This window comes from Rhamphochromis longiceps, linkage group LG6, assembly GCF_057381845.1.
Source record: "Rhamphochromis longiceps isolate RC_006_pf linkage group LG6, R_longiceps_female_GT1.1, whole genome shotgun sequence".
NCBI classification, from domain to species: domain Eukaryota; kingdom Metazoa; phylum Chordata; class Actinopteri; order Cichliformes; family Cichlidae; genus Rhamphochromis; species Rhamphochromis longiceps.
In genome coordinates, this window is record NC_140562.1 from 27,044,557 (window position 1) to 27,065,351 (window position 20,795).

General features: G+C 41.7%; 2 protein-coding genes across 5 annotated transcripts in view; both read right to left on the reverse strand.

Annotated features, from left to right (window-relative positions):
• Positions 1-20,795, reverse strand: part of ank2a (ankyrin 2a, neuronal) — an 88,506-nt gene that overhangs the window by 12,866 nt on the left and 54,845 nt on the right. The gene's annotated exons all lie outside the window — the stretch shown is intronic.
• Positions 12,006-20,793, reverse strand: LOC146668138 (uncharacterized). The gene is made up of 2 exons (XM_085408341.1): positions 12,363-20,793; positions 12,006-12,082 (listed from the first exon to the last, which is right to left on the reverse strand). The coding sequence occupies exons 1-2, from the start codon at positions 20,791-20,793 to the stop codon at positions 12,006-12,008; spliced, it is 8,508 nt and encodes a 2,835-aa protein (XP_085264467.1).

Consider the following 20,795-nt stretch of genomic DNA (forward strand, 5'->3'; position numbering starts at 1 on the left):
AATAGAATATATGTGTAGGGGAATCACACAGTTTATCATAAATTAACGTCATAAGTCAAGATTACGGGTGTCTTCAGCATTGCAATAGAGATGCTTGAAGATCTAATAACACAATAGTTGTTATGCAAAAAAAGATGACTGGTGACTGGTGAAATACTAGAGAAAAAAAACTGAACCATTTTAGTTACTATTGCGTCAGGATATTTTTTGTGATGTTCAACTGACTTGACTAAATAGGTGGATGGTTTCAGAAAATCTAATATCACAACAAGGACATTTTCCTTTATACATTGGATCAGAAAGATGTGACATTAGTTTGGGAAAACAAACTTTGTTTTGTATGCTAGAATCACTAACATATCTCATTTCATATGACTGTGATGGCAAGGAATGCAAAGATGAAGTGTGTACCTGGGTATGGTTTTTATTAACTAATAGGTTTTGAGAAGATAGAGGTTCAAAATCTGATGAAAAAGCCTTGGCTGAAGTTGATTTTTCTCTGAAAGCATGACTTGATTTTCGGGACGAAGTTGTGTCGCGTTCATTTTCTGGGGACGAAGGACTATTATTTGATAAAGAATCGGGACCAAAATCAGATGAATGTGACTGAGGCCTTAATTCCACCACCCACTCGTCTAGAAGATAAAGGGTATGTTCTGTATCAGATGCTTCTGATGGCGAAGATGCAGAAGGCATAGTTCTCAAGTCACTACTTTGGAAGTCAAATAAAGTGTCACATTCGTTGTCATGTGTAAAGCCTCGCACAACCTGTGCATAGGTCAAAGTTCTTGAAGCAGGCAGCAAAGGCGATGATTTTACAGTAAGAGCTGAGTGTTTAACTTCAGCATTTGAAGAGTAGGAATCTGGTGAATCTGGTTTGTTGTCTTCAAACATTTGTGCAAGACAAGATTCTAAATCATCATTATCGGACATTGTTGAAAGAGGTGACGTGGGCCTATTTTCAGAATATTGCAAGTAGTAGTTACAATGTTGACTGATTGTTGGACTTAACATCAGGGAAGAAGAATGAGGACATTGATGAACTGACACCACAGATTCTGGGGAGGATGCTCTAAAGTCTGCCAGCCAACTGTTCAAGAGTGAAAAGTCCAAACCAGGAGACACAAACTCTGGAGACAATGCTCTATTATCTGACAACAGATCCAGACTAAAATCAGATGAATGTGACTGAGAGGACACTGGTCTGATCTCATCAAACCTAATTTCCAGACGCAAATCAGAATCTTCCCAGTCTGAAAATGCTGATTCTGGTGTAACCGACCGTTGCCCTAACAATTCCGCATTACATTCATTATGGGGACATCTGAACTGAGGAACAGGTGAGTCCGGAGAGAGCGGCCTAAATTCACCTTCAGACTCCAGCGATTCAGGAGACTGTGGCCTTAATTCCGCCACCCACTCGTCTAGAAGATAAAGGGTATGTTCTGTATCAGATGCTTCTGATGGCGAAGATGCAGAAGGCATAGTTCTCAAGTCACTACTTTGGAAGTCAAATAAAGTGTCACATTCGTTGTCATGTGTAAAGCCTCGCACAACCTGTGCATAGGTCAAAGTTCTTGAAGCAGGCAGCAAAGGCGATGATTTTACAGTAAGAGCTGAGTGTTTAACTTCAACATTTGAAGAGTAGGAATCTGGTGAATCTGGTTTGTTGTCTTCAAACATTTGTGCAAGACAAGATTCTAAATCATCATTATCGGACATTGTTGAAAGAGGTGACGTGGGCCTATTTTCAGAATATTGCAAGTAGTAGTTACAATGTTGACTGATTGTTGGACTTAACATCATGGAAGAAGAATGAGGACATTGATGAACTGACACCACAGATTCTGGGGAGGATGCTCTAAAGTCTGCCAGCCAACTGTTCAAGAGTGAAAAGTCCAAACCAGGAGACACAAACTCTGGAGACAATGCTCTATTATCTGACAACAGATCCAGACTAAAATCAGATGAATGTGACTGAGAGGACACTGGTCTGATCTCATCAAACATAATTTCCAGACGCAAATCAGAATCTTCCCAGTCTGAAAATGCTGATTCTGGTGTAACCGACCTTTGCCCTAACAATTCCGCATTACATTCATTATGGGGACATCTGAACTGAGGAACAGGTGAGTCCGGAGAGAGCGGCCTAAATTCACCTTCAGACTCCAGCGATTCAGGAGACTGTGGCCTTAATTCCGCCACCCACTCGTCTAGAAGATAAAGGGTATATTCTGTATCAGATGCTTCTGATAGCGAAGATGCAGAAGGCATAGTTCTCAAGTCACTACTTTGGAAGTCAAATAAAGTGTCACATTCGTTGTCATGTCGCACAACCTGTGCATAGGTCAAAGTTCTTGAAGCAGGCAGCAAAGGCGATGATTTTACAGTAAGAGCTGAGTGTTTAACTTCAACATTTGAAGAGTAGGAATCTGGTGAATCTGGTCTGTTGTCTTCAAACATTTGTGCAAGACAAGATTCTAAATCATCATTATTGGAAATTGTTGAAAGAGGTGACGTGGGCCTTTTTTCAGAATATTGCAAGTAGTAGTTACAATGTTGACTGATTGTTGGACTTAACATCATGGAAGAAGAATGAGGACATTGATGAACTGACACCACAGATTCTGGGGAGGATGCTCTAAAGTCTGCCAGCCAACTGTTCAAGAGTGAAAAGTCCAAACCAGGAGACACAAACTCTGGAGACAACGCTCTATTATCTGACAACAGATCCAGACTAAAATCAGATGAATGTGACTGAGAGGACACTGGTCTGATCTCATCAAACATAATTTCCAGACACAAATGAGAATCTTCCCAGTCCGAAAATGCTGATTCTGGTGTAACCGACCTTTGCCCTAACAATTCCGCATTACATTCATTATGGGGACATCTGAACTGAGGAACAGGTGAGTCCGGAGAGAGTGGCCTAAATTCACCTTCAGACTCCAGCGATTCAGGAGACTGTGGCCTTAATTCCGCCACCCACTCGTCTAGAAGATAAAGGGTATATTCTGTATCAGATGCTTCTGATAGCGAAGATGCAGAAGGCATAGTTCTCAAGTCACTACTTTGGAAGTCAAATAAAGTGTCACATTCGTTGTCATGTGTAAAGCCTCGCACAACCTGTGCATAGGTCAAAGTTCTTGAAGCAGGCAGCAAAGGCGATGATTTTACAGTAAGAGCTGAGTGTTTAACTTCAACATTTGAAGAGTAGGAATCTGGTGAATCTGGTTTGTTGTCTTCAAACATTTGTGCAAGACAAGATTCTAAATCATCATTATCGGACATTGTTGAAAGAGGTGACGTGGGCCTATTTTCAGAATATTGCAAGTAGTAGTTACAATGTTGACTGATTGTTGGACTTAACATCATGGAAGAAGAATGAGGACATTGATGAACTGACACCACAGATTCTGGGGAGGATGCTCTAAAGTCTGCCAGCCAACTGTTCAAGAGTGAAAAGTCCAAACCAGGAGACACAAACTCTGGAGACAATGCTCTATTATCTGACAACAGATCCAGACTAAAATCAGATGAATGTGACTGAGAGGACACTGGTCTGATCTCATCAAACATAATTTCCAGACGCAAATCAGAATCTTCCCAGTCTGAAAATGCTGATTCTGGTGTAACCGACCTTTGCCCTAACAATTCCGCATTACATTCATTATGGGGACATCTGAACTGAGGAACAGGTGAGTCCGGAGAGAGCGGCCTAAATTCACCTTCAGACTCCAGCGATTCAGGAGACTGTGGCCTTAATTCCGCCACCCACTCGTCTAGAAGATAAAGGGTATATTCTGTATCAGATGCTTCTGATAGCGAAGATGCAGAAGGCATAGTTCTCAAGTCACTACTTTGGAAGTCAAATAAAGTGTCACATTCGTTGTCATGTCGCACAACCTGTGCATAGGTCAAAGTTCTTGAAGCAGGCAGCAAAGGCGATGATTTTACAGTAAGAGCTGAGTGTTTAACTTCAACATTTGAAGAGTAGGAATCTGGTGAATCTGGTCTGTTGTCTTCAAACATTTGTGCAAGACAAGATTCTAAATCATCATTATTGGAAATTGTTGAAAGAGGTGACGTGGGCCTATTTTCAGAATATTGCAAGTAGTAGTTACAATGTTGACTGATTGTTGGACTTAACATCATGGAAGAAGAATGAGGACATTGATGAACTGACACCACAGATTCTGGGGAGGATGCTCTAAAGTCTGCCAGCCAACTGTTCAAGAATGAAAAGTCCAAACCAGGAGACACAAACTCTGGAGACAACGCTCTATTATCTGACAACAGATCCAGACTAAAATCAGATGAATGTGACTGAGAGGACACTGGTCTGATCTCATCAAACATAATTTCCAGACACAAATCAGAATCTTCCCAGTCTGAAAATGCTGATTCTGGTGTAACCGACCTTTGCCCTAACAATTCCGCATTACATTCATTATGGGGACATCTGAACTGAGGAACAGGTGAGTCCGGAGAGAGCGGCCTAAATTCACCTTCAGACTCCAGCGATTCAGGAGACTGTGGCCTTAATTCCGCCACCCACTCGTCTAGAAGATAAAGGGTATATTCTGTATCAGATGCTTCTGATAGCGAAGATGCAGAAGGCATAGTTCTCAAGTCACTACTTTGGAAGTCAAATAAAGTGTCACATTCGTTGTCATGTGTAAAGCCTCGCACAACCTGTGCATAGGTCAAAGTTCTTGAAGCAGGCAGCAAAGGCGATGATTTTACAGTAAGAGCTGAGTGTTTAACTTCAACATTTGAAGAGTAGGAATCTGGTGAATCTGGTTTGTTGTCTTCAAACATTTGTGCAAGACAAGATTCTAAATCATCATTATCGGACATTGTTGAAAGAGGTGACGTGGGCCTATTTTCAGAATATTGCAAGTAGTAGTTACAATGTTGACTGATTGTTGGACTTAACATCATGGAAGAAGAATGAGGACATTGATGAACTGACACCACAGATTCTGGGGAGGATGCTCTAAAGTCTGCCAGCCAACTGTTCAAGAGTGAAAAGTCCAAACCAGGAGACACAAACTCTGGAGACAATGCTCTATTATCTGACAACAGATCCAGACTAAAATCAGATGAATGTGACTGAGAGGACACTGGTCTGATCTCATCAAACATAATTTCCAGACACAAATGAGAATCTTCCCAGTCTGAAAATGCTGATTCTGGTGTAACCGACCGTTGCCCTAACAATTCCGCATTACATTCATTATGGGGACATCTGAACTGAGGAACAGGTGAGTCCGGAGAGAGCGGCCTAAATTCACCTTCAGACTCCAGCGATTCAGGAGACTGTGGCCTTAATTCCGCCACCCACTCGTCTAGAAGATAAAGGGTATATTCTGTATCAGATGCTTCTGATAGCGAAGATGCAGAAGGCATAGTTCTCAAGTCACTACTTTGGAAGTCAAATAAAGTGTCACATTCGTTGTCATGTCGCACAACCTGTGCATAGGTCAAAGTTCTTGAAGCAGGCAGCAAAGGCGATGATTTTACAGTAAGAGCTGAGTGTTTAACTTCAACATTTGAAGAGTAGGAATCTGGTGAATCTGGTCTGTTGTCTTCAAACATTTGTGCAAGACAAGATTCTAAATCATCATTATTGGACATTGTTGAAAGAGGTGACGTGGGCCTTTTTTCAGAATATTGCAAGTAGTAGTTACAATGTTGACTGATTGTTGGACTTAACATCAGGGAAGAAGAATGAGGACATTGATGAACTGACACCACAGATTCTGGGGAGGATGCTCTAAAGTCTGCCAGCCAACTGTTCAAGAGTGAAAAGTCCAAACCAGGAGACACAAACTCTGGAGACAACGCTCTATTATCTGACAACAGATCCAGACTAAAATCAGATGAATGTGACTGAGAGGACACTGGTCTGATCTCATCAAACATAATTTCCAGACACAAATGAGAATCTTCCCAGTCCGAAAATGCTGATTCTGGTGTAACCGACCTTTGCCCTAACAATTCCGCATTACATTCATTATGGGGACATCTGAACTGAGGAACAGGTGAGTCCGGAGAGAGTGGCCTAAATTCACCTTCAGACTCCAGCGATTCAGGAGACTGTGGCCTTAATTCCGCCACCCACTCGTCTAGAAGATAAAGGGTATATTCTGTATCAGATGCTTCTGATAGCGAAGATGCAGAAGGCATAGTTCTCAAGTCACTACTTTGGAAGTCAAATAAAGTGTCACATTCGTTGTCATGTGTAAAGCCTCGCACAACCTGTGCATAGGTCAAAGTTCTTGAAGCAGGCAGCAAAGGCGATGATTTTACAGTAAGAGCTGAGTGTTTAACTTCAACATTTAAAGAATAGGAATCTGGTGAATCTGGTCTGTTGTCTTCAAACATTTGTGCAAGACAAGATTCTAAATCATCATTATCGGACATTGTTGAAAGAGGTGACGTGGGCCTATTTTCAGAATATTGCAAGTAGTAGTTACAATGTTGACTGATTGTTGGACTTAACATCATGGAAGAAGAATGAGGACATTGATGAACTGACACCACAGATTCTGGGGAGGATGCTCTAAAGTCTGCCAGCCAACTGTTCAAGAGTGAAAAGTCCAAACCAGGAGACACAAACTCTGGAGACAATGCTCTATTATCTGACAACAGATCCAGACTAAAATCAGATGAATGTGACTGAGAGGACACTGGTCTGATCTCATCAAACATAATTTCCAGACGCAAATCAGAATCTTCCCAGTCTGAAAATGCTGATTCTGGTGTAACCGACCTTTGCCCTAACAATTCCGCATTACATTCATTATGGGGACATCTGAACTGAGGAACAGGTGAGTCCGGAGAGAGCGGCCTAAATTCACCTTCAGACTCCAGCGATTCAGGAGACTGTGGCCTTAATTCCGCCACCCACTCGTCTAGAAGATAAAGGGTATATTCTGTATCAGATGCTTCTGATAGCGAAGATGCAGAAGGCATAGTTCTCAAGTCACTACTTTGGAAGTCAAATAAAGTGTCACATTCGTTGTCATGTCGCACAACCTGTGCATAGGTCAAAGTTCTTGAAGCAGGCAGCAAAGGCGATGATTTTACAGTAAGAGCTGAGTGTTTAACTTCAACATTTGAAGAGTAGGAATCTGGTGAATCTGGTCTGTTGTCTTCAAACATTTGTGCAAGACAAGATTCTAAATCATCATTATTGGAAATTGTTGAAAGAGGTGACGTGGGCCTTTTTTCAGAATATTGCAAGTAGTAGTTACAATGTTGACTGATTGTTGGACTTAACATCAGGGAAGAAGAATGAGGACATTGATGAACTGACACCACAGATTCTGGGGAGGATGCTCTAAAGTCTGCCAGCCAACTGTTCAAGAGTGAAAAGTCCAAACCAGGAGACACAAACTCTGGAGACAACGCTCTATTATCTGACAACAGATCCAGACTAAAATCAGATGAATGTGACTGAGAGGACACTGGTCTGATCTCATCAAACATAATTTCCAGACACAAATGAGAATCTTCCCAGTCCGAAAATGCTGATTCTGGTGTAACCGACCTTTGCCCTAACAATTCCGCATTACATTCATTATGGGGACATCTGAACTGAGGAACAGGTGAGTCCGGAGAGAGTGGCCTAAATTCACCTTCAGACTCCAGCGATTCAGGAGACTGTGGCCTTAATTCCGCCACCCACTCGTCTAGAAGATAAAGGGTATATTCTGTATCAGATGCTTCTGATAGCGAAGATGCAGAAGGCATAGTTCTCAAGTCACTACTTTGGAAGTCAAATAAAGTGTCACATTCGTTGTCATGTGTAAAGCCTCGCACAACCTGTGCATAGGTCAAAGTTCTTGAAGCAGGCAACAAAGGCGATGATTTTACAGTAAGAGCTGAGTGTTTAACTTCAACATTTGAAGAGTAGGAATCTGGTGAATCTGGTTTGTTGTCTTCAAACATTTGTGCAAGACAAGATTCTAAATCATCATTATCGGACATTGTTGAAAGAGGTGACGTGGGCCTATTTTCAGAATATTGCAAGTAGTAGTTACAATGTTGACTGATTGTTGGACTTAACATCAGGGAAGAAGAATGAGGACATTGATGAACTGACACCACAGATTCTGGGGAGGATGCTCTAAAGTCTGCCAGCCAACTGTTCAAGAGTGAAAAGTCCAAACCAGGAGACACAAACTCTGGAGACAATGCTCTATTATCTGACAACAGATCCAGACTAAAATCAGATGAATGTGACTGAGAGGACACTGGTCTGATCTCATCAAACATAATTTCCAGACACAAATGAGAATCTTCCCAGTCTGAAAATGCTGATTCTGGTGTAACCGACCGTTGCCCTAACAATTCCGCATTACATTCATTATGGGGACATCTGAACTGAGGAACAGGTGAGTCCGGAGAGAGTGGCCTAAATTCACCTTCAGACTCCAGCGATTCAGGAGACTGTGGCCTTAATTCCGCCACCCACTCATCTAGAAGATAAAGGGTATGTTCTGTATCAGATGCTTCTGATGGCGAAGATGCAGAAGGCATAGTTCTCAAGTCACTACTTTGGAAGTCAAATAAAGTGTCACATTCGTTGTCATGTGTAAAGCCTCGCACAACCTGTGCATAGGTCAAAGTTCTTGAAGCAGGCAGCAAAGGCGATGATTTTACAGTAAGAGCTGAGTGTTTAACTTCAACATTTAAAGAATAGGAATCTGGTGAATCTGGTCTGTTGTCTTCAAACATTTGTGCAAGACAAGATTCTAAATCATCATTATCGGACATTGTTGAAAGAGGTGACGTGGGCCTTTTTTCAGAATATTGCAAGTAGTAGTTACAATGTTGACTGATTGTTGGACTTAACATCATGGAAGAAGAATGAGGACATTGATGAACTGACACCACAGATTCTGGGGAGGATGCTCTAAAGTCTGCCAGCCAACTGTTCAAGAGTGAAAAGTCCAAACCAGGAGACACAAACTCTGGAGACAACGCTCTATTATCTGACAACAGATCCAGACTAAAATCAGATGAATGTGACTGAGAGGACACTGGTCTGATCTCATCAAACATAATTTCCAGACACAAATGAGAATCTTCCCAGTCCGAAAATGCTGATTCTGGTGTAACCGACCTTTGCCCTAACAATTCCGCATTACATTCATTATGGGGACATCTGAACTGAGGAACAGGTGAGTCCGGAGAGAGTGGCCTAAATTCACCTTCAGACTCCAGCGATTCAGGAGACTGTGGCCTTAATTCCACCACCCACTCGTCTAGAAGATAAAGGGTATGTTCTGTATCAGATGCTTCTGATGGCGAAGATGCAGAAGGCATAGTTCTCAAGTCACTACTTTGGAAGTCAAATAAAGTGTCACATTCGTTGTCATGTGTAAAGCCTCGCACAACCTGTGCATAGGTCAAAGTTCTTGAAGCAGGCAGCAAAGGCGATGATTTTACAGTAAGAGCTGAGTGTTTAACTTCAACATTTGAAGAGTAGGAATCTGGTGAATCTGGTTTGTTGTCTTCAAACATTTGTGCAAGACAAGATTCTAAATCATCATTATCGGACATTGTTGAAAGAGGTGACGTGGGCCTTTTTTCAGAATATTGCAAGTAGTAGTTACAATGTTGACTGATTGTTGGACTTAACATCAGGGAAGAAGAATGAGGACATTGATGAACTGACACCACAGATTCTGGGGAGGATGCTCTAAAGTCTGCCAGCCAACTGTTCAAGAGTGAAAAGTCCAAACCAGGAGACACAAACTCTGGAGACAACGCTCTATTATCTGACAACAGATCCAGACTAAAATCAGATGAATGTGACTGAGAGGACACTGGTCTGATCTCATCAAACATAATTTCCAGACGCAAATGAGAATCTTCCCAGTCTGAAAATGCTGATTCTGGTGTAACCGACCTTTGCCCTAACAATTCCGCATTACATTCATTATGGGGACATCTGAACTGAGGAACAGGTGAGTCCGGAGAGAGCGGCCTAAATTCACCTTCAGACTCCAGCGATTCAGGAGACTGTGGCCTTAATTCCGCCACCCACTCGTCTAGAAGATAAAGGGTATATTCTGTATCAGATGCTTCTGATAGCGAAGATGCAGAAGGCATAGTTCTCAAGTCACTACTTTGGAAGTCAAATAAAGTGTCACATTCGTTGTCATGTCGCACAACCTGTGCATAGGTCAAAGTTCTTGAAGCAGGCAGCAAAGGCGATGATTTTACAGTAAGAGCTGAGTGTTTAACTTCAACATTTGAAGAGTAGGAATCTGGTGAATCTGGTCTGTTGTCTTCAAACATTTGTGCAAGACAAGATTCTAAATCATCATTATTGGAAATTGTTGAAAGAGGTGACGTGGGCCTATTTTCAGAATATTGCAAGTAGTAGTTACAATGTTGACTGATTGTTGGACTTAACATCATGGAAGAAGAATGAGGACATTGATGAACTGACACCACAGATTCTGGGGAGGATGCTCTAAAGTCTGCCAGCCAACTGTTCAAGAGTGAAAAGTCCAAACCAGGAGACACAAACTCTGGAGACAACGCTCTATTATCTGACAACAGATCCAGACTAAAATCAGATGAATGTGACTGAGAGGACACTGGTCTGATCTCATCAAACATAATTTCCAGACACAAATGAGAATCTTCCCAGTCCGAAAATGCTGATTCTGGTGTAACCGACCTTTGCCCTAACAATTCCGCATTACATTCATTATGGGGACATCTGAACTGAGGAACAGGTGAGTCCGGAGAGAGTGGCCTAAATTCACCTTCAGACTCCAGCGATTCAGGAGACTGTGGCCTTAATTCCGCCACCCACTCGTCTAGAAGATAAAGGGTATATTCTGTATCAGATGCTTCTGATAGCGAAGATGCAGAAGGCATAGTTCTCAAGTCACTACTTTGGAAGTCAAATAAAGTGTCACATTCGTTGTCATGTCGCACAACCTGTGCATAGGTCAAAGTTCTTGAAGCAGGCAGCAAAGGCGATGATTTTACAGTAAGAGCTGAGTGTTTAACTTCAACATTTGAAGAGTAGGAATCTGGTGAATCTGGTCTGTTGTCTTCAAACATTTGTGCAAGACAAGATTCTAAATCATCATTATTGGAAATTGTTGAAAGAGGTGACGTGGGCCTATTTTCAGAATATTGCAAGTAGTAGTTACAATGTTGACTGATTGTTGGACTTAACATCATGGAAGAAGAATGAGGACATTGATGAACTGACACCACAGATTCTGGGGAGGATGCTCTAAAGTCTGCCAGCCAACTGTTCAAGAATGAAAAGTCCAAACCAGGAGACAGAAACTCTGGAGACAACGCTCTATTATCTGACAACAGATCCAGACTAAAATCAGATGAATGTGACTGAGAGGACACTGGTCTGATCTCATCAAACATAATTTCCAGACACAAATCAGAATCTTCCCAGTCTGAAAATGCTGATTCTGGTGTAACCGACCTTTGCCCTAACAATTCCGCATTACATTCATTATGGGGACATCTGAACTGAGGAACAGGTGAGTCCGGAGAGAGCGGCCTAAATTCACCTTCAGACTCCAGCGATTCAGGAGACTGTGGCCTTAATTCCGCCACCCACTCGTCTAGAAGATAAAGGGTATATTCTGTATCAGATGCTTCTGATAGCGAAGATGCAGAAGGCATAGTTCTCAAGTCACTACTTTGGAAGTCAAATAAAGTGTCACATTCGTTGTCATGTGTAAAGCCTCGCACAACCTGTGCATAGGTCAAAGTTCTTGAAGCAGGCAGCAAAGGCGATGATTTTACAGTAAGAGCTGAGTGTTTAACTTCAACATTTGAAGAGTAGGAATCTGGTGAATCTGGTTTGTTGTCTTCAAACATTTGTGCAAGACAAGATTCTAAATCATCATTATCGGACATTGTTGAAAGAGGTGACGTGGGCCTATTTTCAGAATATTGCAAGTAGTAGTTACAATGTTGACTGATTGTTGGACTTAACATCAGGGAAGAAGAATGAGGACATTGATGAACTGACACCACAGATTCTGGGGAGGATGCTCTAAAGTCTGCCAGCCAACTGTTCAAGAGTGAAAAGTCCAAACCAGGAGACACAAACTCTGGAGACAATGCTCTATTATCTGACAACAGATCCAGACTAAAATCAGATGAATGTGACTGAGAGGACACTGGTCTGATCTCATCAAACATAATTTCCAGACACAAATGAGAATCTTCCCAGTCTGAAAATGCTGATTCTGGTGTAACCGACCGTTGCCCTAACAATTCCGCATTACATTCATTATGGGGACATCTGAACTGAGGAACAGGTGAGTCCGGAGAGAGTGGCCTAAATTCACCTTCAGACTCCAGCGATTCAGGAGACTGTGGCCTTAATTCCGCCACCCACTCATCTAGAAGATAAAGGGTATGTTCTGTATCAGATGCTTCTGATGGCGAAGATGCAGAAGGCATAGTTCTCAAGTCACTACTTTGGAAGTCAAATAAAGTGTCACATTCGTTGTCATGTGTAAAGCCTCGCACAACCTGTGCATAGGTCAAATTTCTTGAAGCAGGCAGCAAAGGCGATGATTTTACAGTAAGAGCTGAGTGTTTAACTTCAACATTTAAAGAATAGGAATCTGGTGAATCTGGTCTGTTGTCTTCAAACATTTGTGCAAGACAAGATTCTAAATCATCATTATCGGACATTGTTGAAAGAGGTGACGTGGGCCTTTTTTCAGAATATTGCAAGTAGTAGTTACAATGTTGACTGATTGTTGGACTTAACATCATGGAAGAAGAATGAGGACATTGATGAACTGACACCACAGATTCTGGGGAGGATGCTCTAAAGTCTGCCAGCCAACTGTTCAAGAGTGAAAAGTCCAAACCAGGAGACACAAACTCTGGAGACAACGCTCTATTATCTGACAACAGATCCAGACTAAAATCAGATGAATGTGACTGAGAGGACACTGGTCTGATCTCATCAAACATAATTTCCAGACACAAATGAGAATCTTCCCAGTCCGAAAATGCTGATTCTGGTGTAACCGACCTTTGCCCTAACAATTCCGCATTACATTCATTATGGGGACATCTGAACTGAGGAACAGGTGAGTCCGGAGAGAGTGGCCTAAATTCACCTTCAGACTCCAGCGATTCAGGAGACTGTGGCCTTAATTCCACCACCCACTCGTCTAGAAGATAAAGGGTATGTTCTGTATCAGATGCTTCTGATGGCGAAGATGCAGAAGGCATAGTTCTCAAGTCACTACTTTGGAAGTCAAATAAAGTGTCACATTCGTTGTCATGTGTAAAGCCTCGCACAACCTGTGCATAGGTCAAAGTTCTTGAAGCAGGCAGCAAAGGCGATGATTTTACAGTAAGAGCTGAGTGTTTAACTTCAACATTTGAAGAGTAGGAATCTGGTGAATCTGGTCTGTTGTCTTCAAACATTTGTGCAAGACAAGATTCTAAATCATCATTATTGGAAATTGTTGAAAGAGGTGACGTGGGCCTATTTTCAGAATATTGCAAGTAGTAGTTACAATGTTGACTGATTGTTGGACTTAACATCATGGAAGAAGAATGAGGACATTGATGAACTGACACCACAGATTCTGGGGAGGATGCTCTAAAGTCTGCCAGCCAACTGTTCAAGAGTGAAAAGTCCAAACCAGGAGACACAAACTCTGGAGACAACGCTCTATTATCTGACAACAGATCCAGACTAAAATCAGATGAATGTGACTGAGAGGACACTGGTCTGATCTCATCAAACATAATTTCCAGACACAAATGAGAATCTTCCCAGTCCGAAAATGCTGATTCTGGTGTAACCGACCTTTGCCCTAACAATTCCGCATTACATTCATTATGGGGACATCTGAACTGAGGAACAGGTGAGTCCGGAGAGAGTGGCCTAAATTCACCTTCAGACTCCAGCGATTCAGGAGACTGTGGCCTTAATTCCGCCACCCACTCGTCTAGAAGATAAAGGGTATATTCTGTATCAGATGCTTCTGATAGCGAAGATGCAGAAGGCATAGTTCTCAAGTCACTACTTTGGAAGTCAAATAAAGTGTCACATTCGTTGTCATGTGTAAAGCCTCGCACAACCTGTGCATAGGTCAAAGTTCTTGAAGCAGGCAGCAAAGGCGATGATTTTACAGTAAGAGCTGAGTGTTTAACTTCAACATTTGAAGAGTAGGAATCTGGTGAATCTGGTCTGTTGTCTTCAAACATTTGTGCAAGACAAGATTCTAAATCATCATTATCGGACATTGTTGAAAGAGGTGACGTGGGCCTATTTTCAGAATATTGCAAGTAGTAGTTACAATGTTGACTGATTGTTGGACTTAACATCATGGAAGAAGAATGAGGACATTGATGAACTGACACCACAGATTCTGGGGAGGATGCTCTAAAGTCTGCCAGCCAACTGTTCAAGAGTGAAAAGTCCAAACCAGGAGACACAAACTCTGGAGACAATGCTCTATTATCTGACAACAGATCCAGACTAAAATCAGATGAATGTGACTGAGAGGACACTGGTCTGATCTCATCAAACATAATTTCCAGACGCAAATCAGAATCTTCCCAGTCTGAAAATGCTGATTCTGGTGTAACCGACCTTTGCCCTAACAATTCCGCATTACATTCATTATGGGGACATCTGAACTGAGGAACAGGTGAGTCCGGAGAGAGCGGCCTAAATTCACCTTCAGACTCCAGCGATTCAGGAGACTGTGGCCTTAATTCCGCCACCCACTCGTCTAGAAGATAAAGGGTATATTCTGTATCAGATGCTTCTGATAGCGAAGATGCAGAAGGCATAGTTCTCAAGTCACTACTTTGGAAGTCAAATAAAGTGTCACATTCGTTGTCATGTCGCACAACCTGTGCATAGGTCAAAGTTCTTGAAGCAGGCAGCAAAGGCGATGATTTTACAGTAAGAGCTGAGTGTTTAACTTCAACATTTGAAGAGTAGGAATCTGGTGAATCTGGTCTGTTGTCTTCAAACATTTGTGCAAGACAAGATTCTAAATCATCATTATTGGAAATTGTTGAAAGAGGTGACGTGGGCCTATTTTCAGAATATTGCAAGTAGTAGTTACAATGTTGACTGATTGTTGGACTTAACATCATGGAAGAAGAATGAGGACATTGATGAACTGACACCACAGATTCTGGGGAGGATGCTCTAAAGTCTGCCAGCCAACTGTTCAAGAATGAAAAGTCCAAACCAGGAGACAGAAACTCTGGAGACAACGCTCTATTATCTGACAACAGATCCAGACTAAAATCAGATGAATGTGACTGAGAGGACACTGGTCTGATCTCATCAAACATAATTTCCAGACACAAATCAGAATCTTCCCAGTCTGAAAATGCTGATTCTGGTGTAACCGACCTTTGCCCTAACAATTCCGCATTACATTCATTATGGGGACATCTGAACTGAGGAACAGGTGAGTCCGGAGAGAGCGGCCTAAATTCACCTTCAGACTCCAGCGATTCAGGAGACTGTGGCCTTAATTCCGCCACCCACTCGTCTAGAAGATAAAGGGTATATTCTGTATCAGATGCTTCTGATAGCGAAGATGCAGAAGGCATAGTTCTCAAGTCACTACTTTGGAAGTCAAATAAAGTGTCACATTCGTTGTCATGTGTAAAGCCTCGCACAACCTGTGCATAGGTCAAAGTTCTTGAAGCAGGCAGCAAAGGCGATGATTTTACAGTAAGAGCTGAGTGTTTAACTTCAACATTTGAAGAGTAGGAATCTGGTGAATCTGGTTTGTTGTCTTCAAACATTTGTGCAAGACAAGATTCTAAATCATCATTATCGGACATTGTTGAAAGAGGTGACGTGGGCCTATTTTCAGAATATTGCAAGTAGTAGTTACAATGTTGACTGATTGTTGGACTTAACATCAGGGAAGAAGAATGAGGACATTGATGAACTGACACCACAGATTCTGGGGAGGATGCTCTAAAGTCTGCCAGCCAACTGTTCAAGAGTGAAAAGTCCAAACCAGGAGACACAAACTCTGGAGACAATGCTCTATTATCTGACAACAGATCCAGACTAAAATCAGATGAATGTGACTGAGAGGACACTGGTCTGATCTCATCAAACATAATTTCCAGACACAAATGAGAATCTTCCCAGTCCGAAAATGCTGATTCTGGTGTAACCGACCTTTGCCCTAACAATTCCGCATTACATTCATTATGGGGACATCTGAACTGAGGAACAGGTGAGTCCGGAGAGAGTGGCCTAAATTCACCTTCAGACTCCAGCGATTCAGGAGACTGTGGCCTTAATTCCACCACCCACTCGTCTAGAAGATAAAGGGTATGTTCTGTATCAGATGCTTCTGATGGCGAAGATGCAGAAGGCATAGTTCTCAAGTCACTACTTTGGAAGTCAAATAAAGTGTCACATTCGTTGTCATGTGTAAAGCCTCGCACAACCTGTGCATAGGTCAAAGTTCTTGAAGCAGGCAGCAAAGGCGATGATTTTACAGTAAGAGCTGAGTGTTTAACTTCAACATTTGAAGAGTAGGAATCTGGTGAATCTGGTTTGTTGTCTTCAAACATTTGTGCAAGACAAGATTCTAAATCATCATTATCGGACATTGTTGAAAGAGGTGACGTGGGCCTATTTTCAGAATATTGCAAGTAGTAGTTACAATGTTGACTGATTGTTGGACTTAACATCATGGAAGAAGAATGAGGACATTGATGAACTGACACCACAGATTCTGGGGAGGATGCTCTAAAGTCTGCCAGCCAACTGTTCAAGAGTGAAAAGTCCAAACCAGGAGACACAAACTCTGGAGACAATGCTCTATTATCTGACAACAGATCCAGACTAAAATCAGATGAATGTGACTGAGAGGACACTGGTCTGATCTCATCAAACATAATTTCCAGACACAAATGAGAATCTTCCCAGTCCGAAAATGCTGATTCTGGTGTAACCGACCTTTGCCCTAACAATTCCGCATTACATTCATTATGGGGACATCTGAACTGAGGAACAGGTGAGTCCGGAGAGAGTGGCCTAAATTCACCTTCAGACTCCAGCGATTCAGGAGACTGTGGCCTTAATTCCACCACCCACTCGTCTAGAAGATAAAGGGTATGTTCTGTATCAGATGCTTCTGATGGCGAAGATGCAGAAGGCATAGTTCTCAAGTCACTACTTTGGAAGTCAAATAAAGTGTCACATTCGTTGTCATGTGTAAAGCCTTGCACAACCTGTGCATAGGTCAAAGTTCTTGAAGCAGGCAGCAAAGGCGATGATTTTACAGTAAGAGCTGAGTGTTTAACTTCAACATTTGAAGAGTAGGAATCTGGTGAATCTGGTTTGTTGTCTTCAAACATTTGTGCAAGACAAGATTCTAAATCATCATTATCGGACATTGTTGAAAGAGGTGACGTGGGCCTATTTTCAGAATATTGCAAGTAGTAGTTACAATGTTGACTGATTGTTGGACTTAACATCATGGAAGAAGAATGAGGACATTGATGAACTGACACCAAAGATTCTGGGGAGGATGATCTAAAGTCTGCCAGCCAACTGTTCAAGAGTGAAAAGTCCAAACCAGGAGACACAAACTCTGGAGACAATGCTCTATTATCTGACAACAGATCCAGACTAAAATCAGATGAATGTGACTGAGAGGACACTGGTCTGATCTCATCAAACATAATTTCCAGACGCAAATCAGAATCTTCCCAGTCTGAAAATGCTGATTCTGGTGTAACCGACCTTTGCCCTAACAATTCCGCATTACATTCATTATGGGGACATCTGAACTGAGGAACAGGTGAGTCTGGAGAGAGCGGCCTAAATTCACCTTCAGACTCTAGTGATTCAGGAGACTGTGGCCTTAATTCCACCACCCACTCGTCTAGAAGATAAAGGGTATGTTCTGTATCAGATGCTTCTGATGGCGAAGACGCAGAAGGCATAGTTCTCAAGTCACTAATTTGGAAGTCAAATAAAGTGTCACATTCGTTGTCATGTGTAAAGCCTCGCACAACCTGTGCATAGGTCAAAGGTCTTGAAGCAGGCCTTAGCAATTCTTCATTGTACTCATTATGGGGACATCTGAACTGAGTAACAGGTGAGTCAGGAGAGAGAGGACTAAATTCATCATCAGACTCCAATGATTCAGGAGATTTTGGCCGCAATCTTAGGCATGATTTTACATTAAAAGCTGAGCGTGTAAGTTCAATATCTGAAGAATAGAAATCTTTTGAATTTTTTTTGTTATCCTCAAAAACTTGTGTAGGTACTGTTCTCAAGTCACTGATAAGGGTTAACTCCTTTTCAGTTAGAGTGCATACGGTCCCCAAACTTTTTGTATCTTCAGGAAATACATAATCCCTCTGTTTTCCTAGCGATGTATGTGAAATTTTCAAACATGGCCTTAGTGCTTCCTTCTCAGTTGTGAATAATGCATACTGACAGTCTTTGTTTACAGTTTCATTTAAGGGTTTTTTTGTGTTAGAGAATTGAGTTATCGTTGGAAAGTCCAAAATGTATTTTGGTCTCTCCACTAAGTCAAACACAAGTGGTTGGGCTAAAGATATTTTTTGCAAGTTGTCACAAGTTTCAAGTTTTTGGTGTTGGTCTTTGGTAGGTGATAATTCTTTCACCGAAGTCAAATTTATAGTCTCTTTCATTTCATTGTATTCTGGAGCCAATTTTGGCTTTGTTGTTAAATCTTCAACTGACTTCCCTGGTAATGAATTATTTTCTAAAGATTCTGCTTCCAGCTTTGAAAACCAGTAATCAAGGTAAGATTGACTCCTTTCCTCTCTTAATTTTTGGACTCCAGAAACTAGTGGCTTAAATTGAAATGACTCTTCTTCTTTAGCTGAACAGCCCAAGTCTTCAGTGTCAATGATTTTGACTTCTACACATGTAAGAGTAGATGAATCCATAATTGGTATTTCTCGTCCTTTCATGTGACATATCAATGAATCTGATGCATCTGTGGTTTTATCATCTCGCCATTGATTAAGATGAGATGAGCAATTCTTTATAGTATATTGCTTGACATCACATGCATTATGTTGGTGCTGTGAAGCAGAAAAATGTGGTGGAAGATAAACTGATGTGGCAGATTGCTGGGGGATAGACGGAGGGCAATCACAATCTACATAGTCCTCCATCAAAGGGCTACTTTGACCTGCTTCCTTTACACTGAATTTTTGGTAAGAAGTTGGCATCAGGGATGGTGAGGATGGATTTTCTCCTGAATACTGTAAATAATAATGACAGTGTTGATTCATTAGCTGTGTGCGAATTGGCTGTGACAGCAATAGTTCAAGAAATGAAAAACTGCACTGAGAAGTTTGCGATTGTGGGGAAGATGGTCGGCAATCCCTATCTGTAGATAAATAGTCATGAATAGCTGCACACAAGTCAGGTGAAGATATTCCTTTGTGAACTGAAAGATCATATTCATTTTCTACTATCACAGGTGAGAATGTTCTGGATTCTTTCTTTAAATGTTCACCCTCATGTCTTGGACTATATTTAGAGATTAGATAGTCATTCGATACTGGTCTAGAGTGTGAAATTACAGGAACAAAAGCCTTTGACCCAAAAAGCAGTTTGTGGTCGTAACTACATGACTCACAGGTGTTATATTCATTTTCAGTGAAGTTGTTTGTAACTTCTGGAGAACTACATCTCTCAGACATAACAGAGAGTGCATAGGTCTCATCAAATATACTTGAAAAGTCTGGAGGTAATACTCTTTCCCCACCCTGAGGAGAGTCAGGTGACATTGCTCTATAATCACTAACTGACATGACAGATTCGGGGGATGACAATCTAGGTACAGATTCATTTAACATCCATGCATCTGGAAGGAAGTGACCACTTTCATTAGCGGGAGAAAGGGAGCCACACTGCTCTTCAGATGCTAAAGAATCAGGGGTCAATCGGCTGCAGTCTATAAAAGTGGAAGGTAATGTGATACCACACTCAGGTGTTTGTAGTGTGAGATAAGTGACAGGCTGGAAATAGTGGAAAGACAAATTCTCTGGCTCAGTAATGCAGGACCTGTTTGCTGCTGCTACAACATTGTTACTGTTTGGAGTAGTAGAATAACAATTACAGATCATCTCAGTTGAGTCACAAGCCATACAATGAGGGCGACAGGTTGTCTGACTGCATGGCATCATTGTCTGTATGCCATTTTTAAATGGATTCACGTTGCTGGACTTAGCTGTTGCAATATTGAGTTCAGTTGCCTGCATATCAGCATTGTCATCAATGAAGGGCAAGTTTTCCAGAATGACTTCACTATATACATTGCACTTTGTTATTTCTTCTTTGCTTAACTTGAAGGGTTTGGTGTCCATGTCCACACCTGAAACCTGTGTGGTCTTGTCATGACTATAGAGTACTCTCTTGAACTGGGCTGTGATCTCACTAGAACTGGCTGGATCTCTACTGCAAAACAAGGGTGCACAATGTAATTCATTACAAAGCTTACTGATATCAGTTTCAATTTTGTCTGACTCTGACAGCCTCAGAGTAAAGTCTCTGACAGAAAAAGATGAGTGAGATGAGTGAATTTCACAGGATTGACCTTGCTTGTCTTCATAACCACAGTGCTCTAGGCTTTGACCATCTTTGACTTGAGCTCCACCTTGGAAAGAGCTGATGAAATGAGCTTCCTGGTCTTTCACTTTGGGGTCATAAACCTGAGTTGCTTGGCTCCCAAATGCAGCTTCTTTTGAAGTAGGCTGCATAC

What these genes read in the sequence shown, in the direction of transcription:
- LOC146668138 (XM_085408341.1), bottom strand. Translation starts at nt 20,793, where the DNA reads ATGCAGCCTACTTCAAAAGAAGCTGCATTTGGGAGCCAAGCAACTCAG. An exon ending in TGAATCGCTGGAGTCTGAAG is followed by an intron (nt 12,083 to 12,362) that starts GTGAATTTAGGC and finishes ACTCTTGAACAG; the next exon opens with TTGGCTGGCAGACTTTAGAG.